Consider the following 12,239-nt stretch of genomic DNA (forward strand, 5'->3'; position numbering starts at 1 on the left):
GGTTAAACTGGGGGTTAGAGGGGTTAAACTCGGGGTTAGAGGGGTTAAACTGGGGGTTAGAGGGGTTAAACTCGGGGTTAGAGGGGTTAAACTGGGGGTTAGAGGGGTAAAACTGGGGGTTAGAGGGGTAAACTCGGGGTTAGAGGGGTAAACTCGGGCTTAGAGGGGTTAAACTCGGGGTTAGAGGGGTAAACCTGTGCCCAGGTCCAGGTGATCAGGGCCTCTTCCAGCAGGAGGTGCGACCCCCGGGACCCCGCCCCAAACCCGGGAGGGGCTAAACTGGGGTTAGAGGGGTAAAACTCGGGGTTAGAGGGGTAAAACTCGGGGTTAGAGGGGTTAAACTCGGGGTTAGAGGGGTAAAACTCCGGGTTAGAGGGGTAAACTCGGGGTTAGAGGGTTAAACTGGGGCTTAGAGGGGTAAAACTCGGGGTTAGAGGGGTAAACTCGGGGTTAGAGGCGTAAATTCCGGGGTTAGAGGGGTTAAACTGGGGGTTAGAGGGGTTAAACTGGGGATTAGAGGGGTAAATTCCGGGGTTAGAGGGTTCAATCTGCTCCCCGGCAGGAGTCTGGGGACATTTTGGGGTGATCTGGAGCTGCCAGAGCCTCTTCCAGCAGGAGGTGCGACCCCCGGGACCCCGCCCCAAACCCGGGAGGGGTTAAACTGGGGCTTAGAGGGGTTAAACTCGGGGTTAAAGGGGTTAAACTCGAGGTTAGAGGGGTAAAACTCGGGGTTAGAGGGGTTAAACTGGGAGTTAGAGGGGTTAAACTGGGGGTTAGGGAGTTAAACTCAGGGGGAGTTTGGGGGGATCGCCAGGTCCAGGTGTTCCGCAGGAGGTGCGACCCCTGGGACCACCCCCCCCTCCCCCCAAATCTGGGAGGTCACAGTGGGGTCGTGCAGGTCCTGGAAGGTGTGGCAGAGTGGGGGGGGGGGGGGGTCCCAGTTTGGGGGTCCCGGGGGGGGCTCTGGGGGGGTCTGACAGCCCCCCCCCCCCCGGGCTTTAGGGCATGCTGACCCTGGTGCCAGTTTGGGGGTCTCAGGGTGGGTGTCTCAATTTGGGGGTCTCAGGATGCCAGGAGTGCCTCAGGGTGTTTGGGGGGGGTCCCAGTGTGGCTGTCCCAGTTTGGGGGTCCCGGGGGGGGGTCTGACAGCCCTCCCCCCGGCCTGCAGGGGATGCTGACCCTGGTGCTGAGCTGCATCGACCGCCTGAGCGCCTACAGCACCGCGGCGCAGTTCGGGGAGGCCGCGGGCGAGGAGGCGGCGGCGGCCTGGAAGGAGATCGTCAACCTGCTCTACGAGCTGCTGGGTGGGGCTGGGGGCACATACGGGGGGCTGGGGGGCAGATACGGGGGGCTGGGGGGCAGATATGGGGGGCTATGGGGCAGAGGAGGTGGTGGCAGCCTGGAAGGAGATCGTCAACCTGCTCTACGAGCTGCTGGGTGGGGCTGGGGGCACATACGGGGGGCTGGGGGGCAGGTATGGGGGGCTGGGGGGCAGATACGGGGGGTTATGGGGCAGATATGGGGGGTTATGGGGCAGAGGAGGTGGCGGCGGCCTGGAAGGAGATCGTCAACCTGCTCTACGAGCTGCTGGGTGGGGCTGGGGGCACATACGGGGGGCTGGGGGGCAGATATGGGGGGCTGGGGGGAAGATGTCAGTGCTGTGGGGCAGATGTGGGTGCTGTGGGGCAGGTGTGGGTGCTGTGGGGCAGACGTGGGTGCTATGGGGCAGACGTGGGTGCTATGGGGCAGACGTGAGTGCTGTGGGGCAGGTGTGGGTGCTGTGGGGCAGATGTGGGTGCTGAGGGGCAGATGTGGGTGCTATGGGGCAGACGTGGGTGCTATGGGGCAGACATGAGTGCTGTGGGGCAGGTGTGGGTGCTGTGGGGCAGATGTGGGTGCTGAGGGGCAGATGTGGGTGCTATGGGGCAGACGTGGGTGCTATGGGGCAGACGTGGGTGCTGTGGGGCAGATGTGGATGCTATGGGGCAGATGTGGGTGCTATGGGGCAGGTGTGGGTGCTGTGGGGCAGGTGTGGGTGCTGTGGGGCAGGTGTGGGTGCTGTGGGGCAGATGTGGGTGCTGTGGGGCAGGTGTGGGTGCTATGGGGCAGGTGTGGGTGCTATGGGGCAGGTGTGGGTGCTGTGGGGCAGATGTGGATGCTGTGGGGCAGGTGTGGGTGCTGTGGGGCAGATGTGGGTGCTGTGGGGCAGGTGTGGGTGCTGTGGGGCAGGTGTGGGTGCTGTGGGGCAGACATGGGTGCTATGGGGCAGACGTGGGTGCTATGGGGCAGACGTGAGTGCTGTGGGGCAGATGTGGGTGCTGTGGGGCAGGTGTGGTTGCTGTGGGCAGATGTGGGTGCTGTGGGGCAGATGTGGGTGCTGTGGGGCAGGTGTGGTTGCTGCGGGGCAGGTGTGGATGCTGAGGGGCAGACGTGGGTGCTGTGGGGCAGGTGTGGGTGCTGCGGGGCAGATGTGGGTGCTGTGGGGCAGACATGGGTGCTATGGGGCAGATGTGGGTGCTATGGGGCAGATGTGGGTGCTGTGGGGCAGATGTGGGTGCTGTGGGGCAGATGTGGGTGCTGTGGGGCAGGTGTGGGTGCTGTGGGGCAGGTGTGGGTGCTGAGGGGCAGACGTGGGTGCTATGGGGCAGATGTGGGTGCTGAGGGGCAGATGTAGATGCTATGGGGCAGACGTGGGTGCTATGGGGCAGACGTGGGTGCTATGGGGCAGATGTGGATGCTATGGGGCAGATGTGGGTGCTGAGGGGCAGATGTGGGTGCTATGGGGCAGATGTGGATGCTGTGGGGCAGATGTCAGTGTTGTGGTGCAGACGTGAGTGCTGTGGGGCAGACGTGGGTGCTATGGGGCAGACGTGGGTGCTATGGGGCAGACGTGAGTGCTGTGGGGCAGGTGTGGGTGCTGTGGGGCAGACGTGGGTGCTGTGGGGCAGGTGTGGGTGCTGTGGGGCAGAGCTGACCCCCCGTGCCCCCCCAGCCTCGCTGATCCGGGGGAACCGAGCCAACTGCGCGCTCTTCTCCACCAACCTGGACTGGCTGGTCAGCAAACTGGACAGGCTGGAGGCCTCCTCGGGTCAGTGGGGGCTCCCGTGGGGCTGGGGTCTCTCCCGTGGGGCTGGGGTCTCTCCTGTGGGTCTGACCCCTTGCTGTGGGGCTGCTGGGGTTCTCTCATGGTGCTGGTGCTGCTTCTATGGGGCACCTTCAGAGCGCTGAAGACCCTGAAGGTTCCTGTGGGTCTGTCTGGGGTCTCTCCCGTGGGTCTGGGGTCCCTCCCGTGGGTCTGGGGTCCCTCCCGGGGGTCTGACCCTGCTCTGGGTCTGGGGTCCCTCCCCTGGGTCTTGGGTCCCTCCCACGGTGGGTCTCACCCCGCTGTGGGTCTGGGGTACCCCCCATGGGTCTGGGGTACCCCCCATGGGTCTGGGGTCCTTCTCCTGTGGGTGTGACCCGGCTGTGGGTGTGACCCCTGTGTGGGTCTGGGGTCTCTCTTGTGGGTCTGGGGTCCCTCCTGTGGGTCTGACCTGGCTGTGAGTGTGACCCCTGTGTGGGTCTGGGGTCTCTCCTGTGGGTCTGGGGTCCCTCCTGTGAGTCTGACCCAGCTGTGGGTGTGACCTCTGTGTGGGTCTGGGGTCCCCACGGTGGGTGTGACCCCTGTGTGGGTCTGGGGTCCCCCCATGGTGGGTGTGACCCCTGTGTGGGTCTGGGGTCCCCATGGTGGGTGTGACCCCTGTGTGGGTCTGGTGTCCCCATGGTGTGACCCCTCTGTGGGTCTGGTGTCCCCATGGTGGGTGTGACCCCTGTGTGGGTCTGGGGTCCCCATGGTGTGTATGACCCCTGTGTGGGTCTGGGGTCCCCCCACGGTGGGTGTGACCCCCATGTGGGTCTGGTGTCCCCACGGTGGCTGTGACCCCTGTGTGGGTCTGGGGTCCCCATGGTGTGTATGACCCCTGTGTGGGTCTGGGGTCCCCACGGTGGCTGTGACCTCTGTGTGGGTCTGGGATCCCCCCACGGTGGGTGTGACCCCCCTGTGGGTCTGGGGTCCCCCCACGGTGGGTCTGGGGTCCCTCCTGTGGGTCTGGGGTCCCCACGGTGGCTGTGACCCCTGTGTGGGTCTGGGGTCTCTCTTGTGGGTCTCGGGTCCCTCCTGTGGGTCTGACCTGGCTGTGGGTGTGACCTCTGTGTGGGTCTGGGGTCCCCATGGTGTGTATGACCCCTGTGTGGGTCTGGGGTCCCCATGGTGGGTGTGACCCCTGTGTGGGTCTGGGGTCCCCCCATGGTGGGTGTGACCCCTGTGTGGGTCTGGTGTCCCCACAGTGGGTGTGACCCCCGTGTGGGTCTGGGATCCCCCCACGGTGGGTGTGACCCCTCTGTGGGTCTGGGGTCCCCCCTGTGGGTCTGGGGTCCCCCCACGGTGGCTGTGACCCCTCTCTGTGGGTCTGGGGTCCCCCCATGGTGGCTGTGACCCCCCCCTGTGGGTCTGGGGTCCCCCCACGGTGGCTGTGACCCCCGTGTGGGTCTGGGGTCCCCCCATGGTGGGTGTGACCCCTGTGTGGGTCTGGGGTCCCCACGGTGGGTGTGACCCCTGTGTGGGTCTGGGGTCCCCCCATGGTGGGTGTGACCCCTCTGTGGGTCTGGGGTCCCCACGGTGGCTGTGACCCCCGTGGTGCCCCCAGGTATCCTGGAGGTGCTGTACTGCGTGCTGATCGAGAGCCCCGAGGTGCTGAACATCATCCAGGAGAACCACATCAAGTCCATCATCTCCCTGCTCGACAAGCACGGCCGCAACCACAAGGTGGGCGGGCCCAGGTGGGCCCAGGTGTGCCCAGGTATGCCCAGGTGTGCCCTGGTGGGCCCAGGTGTGCCCAGGTGGGCCCAGGTGTGCCCAGGTATCCCTAGGTGTGTGCCCAGGTGTGCCCTGGTATGCCCAGGTGTGCCCAGGTATGCCCTGGTGTGCCCAGGTGGGCCCAGGTGTGCCCAGGTATGCCCTGGTGTGCCCAGGTGGGCCCAGGTATGCCCAGGTGTACCCAGGTGTACCCAGGTATCCCTAGGTGTGTGCCCAGGTGTGCCCAGGTGTGCCCAGGTATGCCCTGGTGTGCCCAGGTATGCCCAGGTGTGCCCAGGCGTGCCCAGGTGGGCCCAGGTATGCCCTGGTGTGCCCAGGTATGCCCAGGTGGGCCCAGGTGTGCCCAGGTGGGCCCAGGTGGGCCCTGGTGTGCCCAGGTGTGCCCAGGTATGCCCAGGCGTGCCCAGGTGGGCCCAGGTATGCCCAGGTGTGCCCAGGTATGCCCAGGTGTGCCCAGGTATGCCCTGGTGTCCCCAGCTGTGTCCCCAGCTGTCCCAAGGTGTCCCCAGGTGTCCCCAGGTGTGCCCAGATGTCCCCAGGTGTGTCCCTAGGTGTCCCCAGATGTCCCCAGGTGTGTCCCCAGGTGTCCCCAGCTGTCCCCAGGTGTGTCCCTAGGTGTCCCCAGCTGTCCCCAGGTGTGCCCAGGTGTCTCCAGCTGTCCCCAGGTGTGTCCCCAGATGTCCCAAGGTGTCCCCAGCTGTCCCCAGCTGTCCCCAGGTGTGTCCCTAGGTGTGCTCAGGTGTCCCCAGCTGTCCCCAGGTGTGCCCAGATGTGCTCAGGTGTGTCCCTAGGTGTGGCCAGGTGTGTCCCCAGGTGTGCCCAGGTGTGCTCAGGTGTCCCCAGGTGTGCTCAGGTGTCCCAAGGTGTCCCCAGCTGTCCCCAGGTGTGTCCCTAGGTGTCCCCAGGTGTGTCCCTAGGTGTGCTCAGGTGTCCCCAGGTGTGCCCAGGTGTCCCCAGCTGTCCCCAGGTGTCCCCAGGTGTGCCCAGGTGTCCCCAGGTGTGTCCCCAGGTGTGTCCCCAGCTGTCCCCAGCTGTCCCCAGGTGTGCCCAGGTGTCCCCAGGTGTGCCCAGGTGTGCTCAGGTGTGCCCCCCCCCAGGTGCTGGACGTGCTGTGCTCGCTGTGCGTCTGCAACGCCGTGGCCGTGCGCTCCAACCAGAACCTGATCACCGAGAACCTGCTGCCCCGGCGCGACCTGCTGCTGCAGACCGGCATGGTCAACTACGTCACCAGGTGGGCTCCTGGGGGGGGAGTTAGGGGGCTTTGGGGGAGTCCTCAGGTGGCTGAGGTGCACCTGGAAGCTCTTGAGACGCTCCTGGAGGTCCCTGGGCTGATCCCGAGGATCCCCGGGTGGCTTTGGAGTGGAATTTGGGGTCCTCAAGGTGGGATTTGGGGTCCTCAAGGTGGGATTTGGGGTTCTCGGGGTGGGATTTGGTTTCTCATGGTGGGATTTGGGGTTCTCCGGGTGGGATTTGGTTTCTCATGGTGGGATTTGGGGTTCTCTGGGTGGGATTTGGTTTCTCATGGTGGGATTTGGGGTTCTCTGGGTGGGATTTGGGATCTCATGGTGGGATTTGGGGTTCTCTGGGTGGGATTTGGGGTCCTCAAGGTGGGATTTGGGGTCCTCATGGTGGGATTTGGGTTCTCCAGGTGGGATTTGGGGTTCTCCAGGTGGGATTTGGGATCTCATGGTGGGATTTGGGATCTCATGGTGGGATTTGAGGTTCTCATGGTGGGATTTGGTTTCTCATGGTGGGATTTGGGGTTCTCCGGGTGAGATTTGGTTTCTCATGGTTGGATTTGGGGTTCTCCGGGTGGGATTTGGTTTCTCCAGGTGGGATTTGGGGTCCTCAAGGTGGGATTTGGGATTCTCATGGTGGGATTTGGGTTCTCCAGGTGGGATTTGGTTTCTCATGGTGGGATTTGGGATCTCATGGTGAGATTTGGGGTTCTCCGGGTGGGATTTGGGATCTCATGGTGGAATTTAGAGTTCTCCTGGTGGGATTTGGGGTTCTCCGGGTGGGATTTGGGATCTCATGGTGGAATTTGGGTTCTCCAGGTGGGATTTGGGATCTCATGGTGGGATTTGGGATCTCATGGTGGGATTTGGGATCTCATGGTGGGATTTGGGGTTCTCCGGGTGGGATTTGTTTTCTCATGGTGGGATTTGGGGTTCTCCAGGTGAGATTTGGTTTCTCCGGGCGGGATTTGGGGTTCTCCGGGTGGGATTTGGGGTTCTCAGGGTGGAATTTGGGGTTCTCCAGGTGGGATTTGGGGTTCTCCGGGCGGGATCTGTGTCCCCGGGGGGCACTCCGGGGTTCCCAGCGCGGTGTCCCCGTTCCCTGGCAGCGTGCGCCCCAACCTGTTCGTGGGCACGGCGCCGGGCTCGACGCAGTTCCGCTGCTGGTACTTCGAGGTGGCCGTGGAGCGGGCCCAGCCCTTCGTCACCGCCGTGCCCACCCACCTGCGCGTGGGCTGGGGGGCGGCCGGGGGCTTCCGGCCCGCCCCGGGCGGGGGCGCGGGCTGGGGGGGCAACGGCGCCGGCGACGACCTCAACTCCTTCGCCTTCGACGGCCTCCACCTGTGGACAGGTGAGGAGGGGGCACCCGGGACCACCCAGGGACCACCCAGGGACCATGCTGGGAACCCCCTGGGACCACCCCAGATCCACTCCGAGACCACCCTGGGACCACCTCAGGAACCCCTGGGACCACCCCAGGAGCTTCCTGGGACCACCCAGGGACCACTGTGGGACCACCCCAGGAACCCCTGGGACCACCCAGGGACCATCCCAGGAACTTCCTGGGACCCCCTGGGACCCCCCTGGGACCCCCCTGGGACCCCCCTGGTTCCCTCTGGGACCCCCCTGGGACCCCCCTGGGACCCCCCTGGTTCCCTCTGGGACCACCCTGGGACCACCCTGGGACCCCCCTGGGAACCCTCTGGGACCCCCCTGGGACCACCCTGGGACTACCCTGGTTCCCTCTGGGACTACCCTGGGACCACCCTGGGACCCCCCTGGTTCCCTCTGGGACCACCCCAGGACCACCCAGGGACCACCCTGGGACCCCCCTGGTTCCCTCTGGGACCACCCTGGGACCACCCTGGGACCCCCCTGGGACCCCCCTGGTTCCCTCTGGGACCACCTTGGGACCCCCTGACCCCTCTTAGACCCCTTTAAGACCCCTCTGTCCCCCCCAGGGGGTGTCCCCAAGGCCGTGGGGTCACCCCAACGCCGGGCTCTGGCCGAAGGGGACGTGGTCAGCTGCTGCCTGGACCTGGGGGTCCCCAGCGCCTCCTTCCGCCTCAACGGGGCCCCGGTGCAGGGGGTCCTCGAGGGCTTCAACCTCGACACCCTGTTCAGCCCCGTGGCCAGCTTCTCGGCGGGGGTCCGGTGAGGGGGGACACCCCCAAATCGGGGGGTGGGAGCCCTGAAAGGGGGCTGGGACCCCTGAAGTGTGGGCTGGGACCCCTGAAGTGTGGGCTGGGACCCCTGAAGTGTGGGCTGGGAGGGGGCTGGGACCCCTGGGATCCCTAAAAGGGGCCTGGGACCCCTTAAAATGGGGCAGGGATCCCTAAAGTTCTGGGTGGGAGGGGGCTGGGACCTCTAAAGTGGGGCTGAGATGCCTCAAGTGGGGGCCGGGACCCCTAAAGTGGAGCTGGGATCCCTAAAGTGGGGGGTGGGACCCCTAAAGTGGGGGTGGGACCCCTAAAGTGGGGCCTGGGACCCCTAAAGTGGGGGCCGGGAGGGGGCTGGGACCCCTGAAAGGGTGTGGGATCCTTAAAGTGGGGGCTGGGACCCCTGGGATCCTTAAAAGGGGCCTGGGACCCCCTAAAATGGGGCAGGGATCCCTAAAGTTGGGGGTGGGAGGGGGCTGGGACCCCTAAAGTGGGGTTAGGATCCCTAAAGTGGGGGCTGGGAGGGGGCTGGGACCCCTAAAGTGGGGCTGAGATGCCTAAAGTTGGGGGTGGGAGGGGGCTGGGACCCCTTAAACTGGGGCAGGGATCCCTAAAGTTGGGGGTGGGAGAGGGCTTGGACCCCTAAAGTGGGGGGTGGGACCCTTAAAGGGGGCTGGGACCCCTAAAGGGGGATGTGGGATCCTTAAAGGAAAGGGCTGAGTGGGTCTGGGGGAGGTTGGGGTGTGGGTCCAGGGGTCCCTGTGGGGTCTGTGAGGTTTCTGCGGCCCCGGGTCTCACTCGGGGTCCCCCCTGTTCCCCCCCAGGCTCCGGTTCCTGCTGGGGGGTTTCTGTGGGGTCTGTGAGGTTTCTATGGGGTTTCTGTGGCTCCGGGTCTCACTCTGGGGTTTCTGTGGGTCCGGGTCTCACTCTGGGGTTTCTGTGGGGTCTGTGGTGTTTCTGTGGGTCCGGGTCTCACTCGGGGTCCCCCCTGTGCCCCCCAGGCTCCGGTTCCTGCTGGGGGGGTTCTGTGGGGTCTGTGGGGTTTCTGTGGGGTCTGTGGGGTTTCTGTGGCTCCGGGTCTCACTCTGGGGTTTCTGTGGGGTCTGTGGGGTTTCTGTGGGTCCGGGTCTCACTCGGGGTCCCCCCTGTGCCCCCCAGGCTCCGGTTCCTGCTGGGGGGGTTCTGTGGGGTCTGTGAGATTTCTGTGGGGTCTGTGGGGTTTCTGTGGGTCCGGGTCTCACTCTGGGGTTTCTGTGGGGTTTCTGTGAGGTTTCTGTGGGTCCGGGTCTCACTCGGGGTCCCCGCTGTCCCCCCCAGGCTCCGGTTCCTGCTGGGGGGGTTCTGTGAGGTTTCTGTGGGGTCTGTGGGGTTTCTGTGGGTCCGGGTCTCACTCTGGGGTTTCTGTGGGGTTTCTGTGGGTCCGGGTCTCACTCGGGGTCCCCCCCGTGCCCCCCAGGCTCCGGTTCCTGCTGGGGGGGTTTCTGTGGGGTCTGTGGGGTTTCTGTGGGTCCGGGTCTCACTCTGGGGTTTCTGTGGGGTTTCTGTGGGTCCGGGTCTCACTCTGGGGTTTCTGTGGGTCCGGGTCTCACTCTGGGGTTTCTGTGGGGTCTGTGGGGTTTCTGTGGGTCCGGGTCTCACTCGGGGTCCCCCCTGTGCCCCCCAGGCTCCGGTTCCTGCTGGGGGGGTTTCTGTGGGGTCTGTGGGGTTTCTGTGGGTCCGGGTCTCACTCTGGGGTTTCTGTGGGTCCGGGTCTCACTCGGGGTCCCCCCTGTGCCCCCCAGGCTCCGGTTCCTGCTGGGGGGGTTCTGTGGGGTCTGTGAGGTTTCGATGGGGTCTGTGGGGTTTCTGTGGGTCCGGGTCTCACTCGGGGCCCCCCCTGTGCCCCCCAGGCTCCGGTTCCTGCTGGGGGGTTTTCTGCGGGGTCTGTGAGGTTTCTGTGGGGTCTGTGGGGTTTCTCTGGGTCCGGGTCTCACTCGGGGTCCCCCCCTGTGCCCCCCAGGCTCCGGTTCCTGCTGGGGGGCCGGCACGGCGAGTTCCGTTTCGTGCCGCCGCCCGGCTACGCGCCCTGCGCCGAGGCGCTGCTGCCCCGGGAGCGGCTGCGGCTGGAGCCGCTCACCGCCTACCGCGGCTCGGCCCCGCCCGGCGCCCGCAGCCTGCTGGGGCCCAGCCGGGCCCTGCCCCACACCGCCTTCACCCCCTGCCCCGTGGACACCTGCCAGGTGCGCGGGGGGGGCGTGGGGAGGGGGTTTGGGGGGATGGAGGGGGGATTTGGGGGGATGGAGGGGGGATTTGGGGGGGTGGAGGGGGTGGAGGGGGGATTTGGGGGGATGGAGGGGGGATTTGGGGGGATTGGAGGGGGTGGAGGGGGGATTTGGGGGGGTGGAGGGGGGATTTGGGGGGATTGGAGGGGGTGGAGGGGGGATTTGGGGGGATTTGGGGGGGTGGAGGGGGGATTGGAGGGGGTGGAGGTGGGATTTGGGGGGATGGAGGGGGGATTGGAGGGGGTGGAGGTGGGATTTGGGGGGATGGAGGGGGGATTTGGGGGGATTGGAGGGGGTGGAGGGGGGATTTGGGGGGATTTGGGGGGGTGGAGGGGGATTTGGGGGGGTGGAGGGGGGATTTGGGGGGATGGAGGGGGGATTTGGGGGGGTGGAGGGGGGATTTGGGGGGATTTGGGGGGGTGGAGGTGGGATTTGGGGGGATGGAGGTGGGATTGGAGGGGGTGGAGGTGGGATTTGGGGGGATTGGAGGGGGTGGAGGGGGGATTTGGGGGGATTTGGGGGGGTGGAGGGGGGATTTGGGGGGGTGGAGGGGGTGGAGGGGGGATTTGGATGGGTGGAGGTGGGATTTGGGGGGATGGAGGGGGGATTTGGGGGGATTTGGGGGGGTGGAGGTGGGATTTGGGGGGATGGAGGGGGGATTGGAGGGGGTGGAGGGGGGATTTGAGGGGATGGAGGTGGGATTTGGGGGTGTTTGGGGTGTGGAGGGGGATTTGGATGGGTGGAGGTGGGATTTGGGGGGATCTGGGGCTGTGGAGGGGGGATTTGGGGGGGATAGAGGTGGGATTTGGGGGTTTTGGGGCTGTGGAGGGGGGATTTGGGGGGGATAGAGGGGGGATTTGGGGGTTTTGGGGGTGTGGAGAAGGGATTTGGGGCTTTTGGGGGTGTGGAGGGGGGATTGGGAGGGATTGGGATAGGGTTTAGGGGGGATGGAAGGGGTTTGGAGGGGATGGAGGTGGGATTGGGACGGGGTTCAGGGAGGTTTCAGGGGGTTTTGGGGGGATGGAGGTGGGATTGGGGGGTATGTGGGGGGTTGGGATAGGGTTTTGGGGGGTTTTGGGGGGATGGAGGTGGGATTGGGGGGTTGGGATAGGGTTTTGGGGGGTTTTGGGCGGATGGAGGTGGGATTGGGGGGGATTTGGGGGGTTGGGATAGGGTTTTGGGGGGTTTTGGGGGGATGGAGGTGGGATTTGGGGGGATGGAGAGCAGGGTTTAGCGGGTTTGGGGGGCTTTGGGGGGATGGAGGGCAGAGCAGCAAGACTGGGAGAGGATTTGGGGGTGATGGAGGGGGTTTGAAGGGAGTAGAGGGGGATTTTGGGGGGCTTGAAGGGGAATTTGGAGGTGCTTGAAGAGACTGGGGGGGGTTTTGAGGAGTTTTGGGGTCCAACACCCCCTTTTTACCCCCCCAGATCGTGCTGCCCCCACACCTGGAGCGCATCCGGGAGAAGCTGGCGGAGAACATCCACGAGCTCTGGGCCCTGACCCGCATCGAGCAGGGCTGGACCTACGGGCCTGTGAGTGGGGCACCCCAAAATCCCCCCTGGGAGCCCCAAAATCCCCCCTGGGCACCCCAAAATCCCCCAGGAAACCCCAAAATCCCCCAGGAGGCCCCAAACCCCACAAAAACCCCATTAAACCCTCAAACCCACCCTGAGCTCTGGGCCATGCATCAAGCAGGACTGGACCTATGGGTCTGTGAGTGGGGCAC

At 65.3% G+C, this 12,239-nt stretch overlaps 1 protein-coding gene across 1 annotated transcript in view; it reads left to right on the forward strand.

Moving 5' to 3' along the window:
• The window catches only part of RYR1 (ryanodine receptor 1), a 102,151-nt gene that overhangs the window by 14,086 nt on the left and 75,826 nt on the right, over nt 1-12,239 (forward strand). Inside the window, 8 exon segments of the mRNA XM_059872542.1 lie at nt 1,169-1,304; nt 2,993-3,088; nt 4,686-4,804; nt 5,953-6,086; nt 7,203-7,444; nt 8,055-8,247; nt 10,252-10,471; nt 11,941-12,045. Coding sequence (XP_059728525.1) covers nt 1,169-1,304; nt 2,993-3,088; nt 4,686-4,804; nt 5,953-6,086; nt 7,203-7,444; nt 8,055-8,247; nt 10,252-10,471; nt 11,941-12,045 — 1,245 coding nt within the window.

Source organism: Haemorhous mexicanus, chromosome 36 (assembly GCF_027477595.1).
Source record: "Haemorhous mexicanus isolate bHaeMex1 chromosome 36, bHaeMex1.pri, whole genome shotgun sequence".
Classification (NCBI taxonomy): domain Eukaryota; kingdom Metazoa; phylum Chordata; class Aves; order Passeriformes; family Fringillidae; genus Haemorhous; species Haemorhous mexicanus.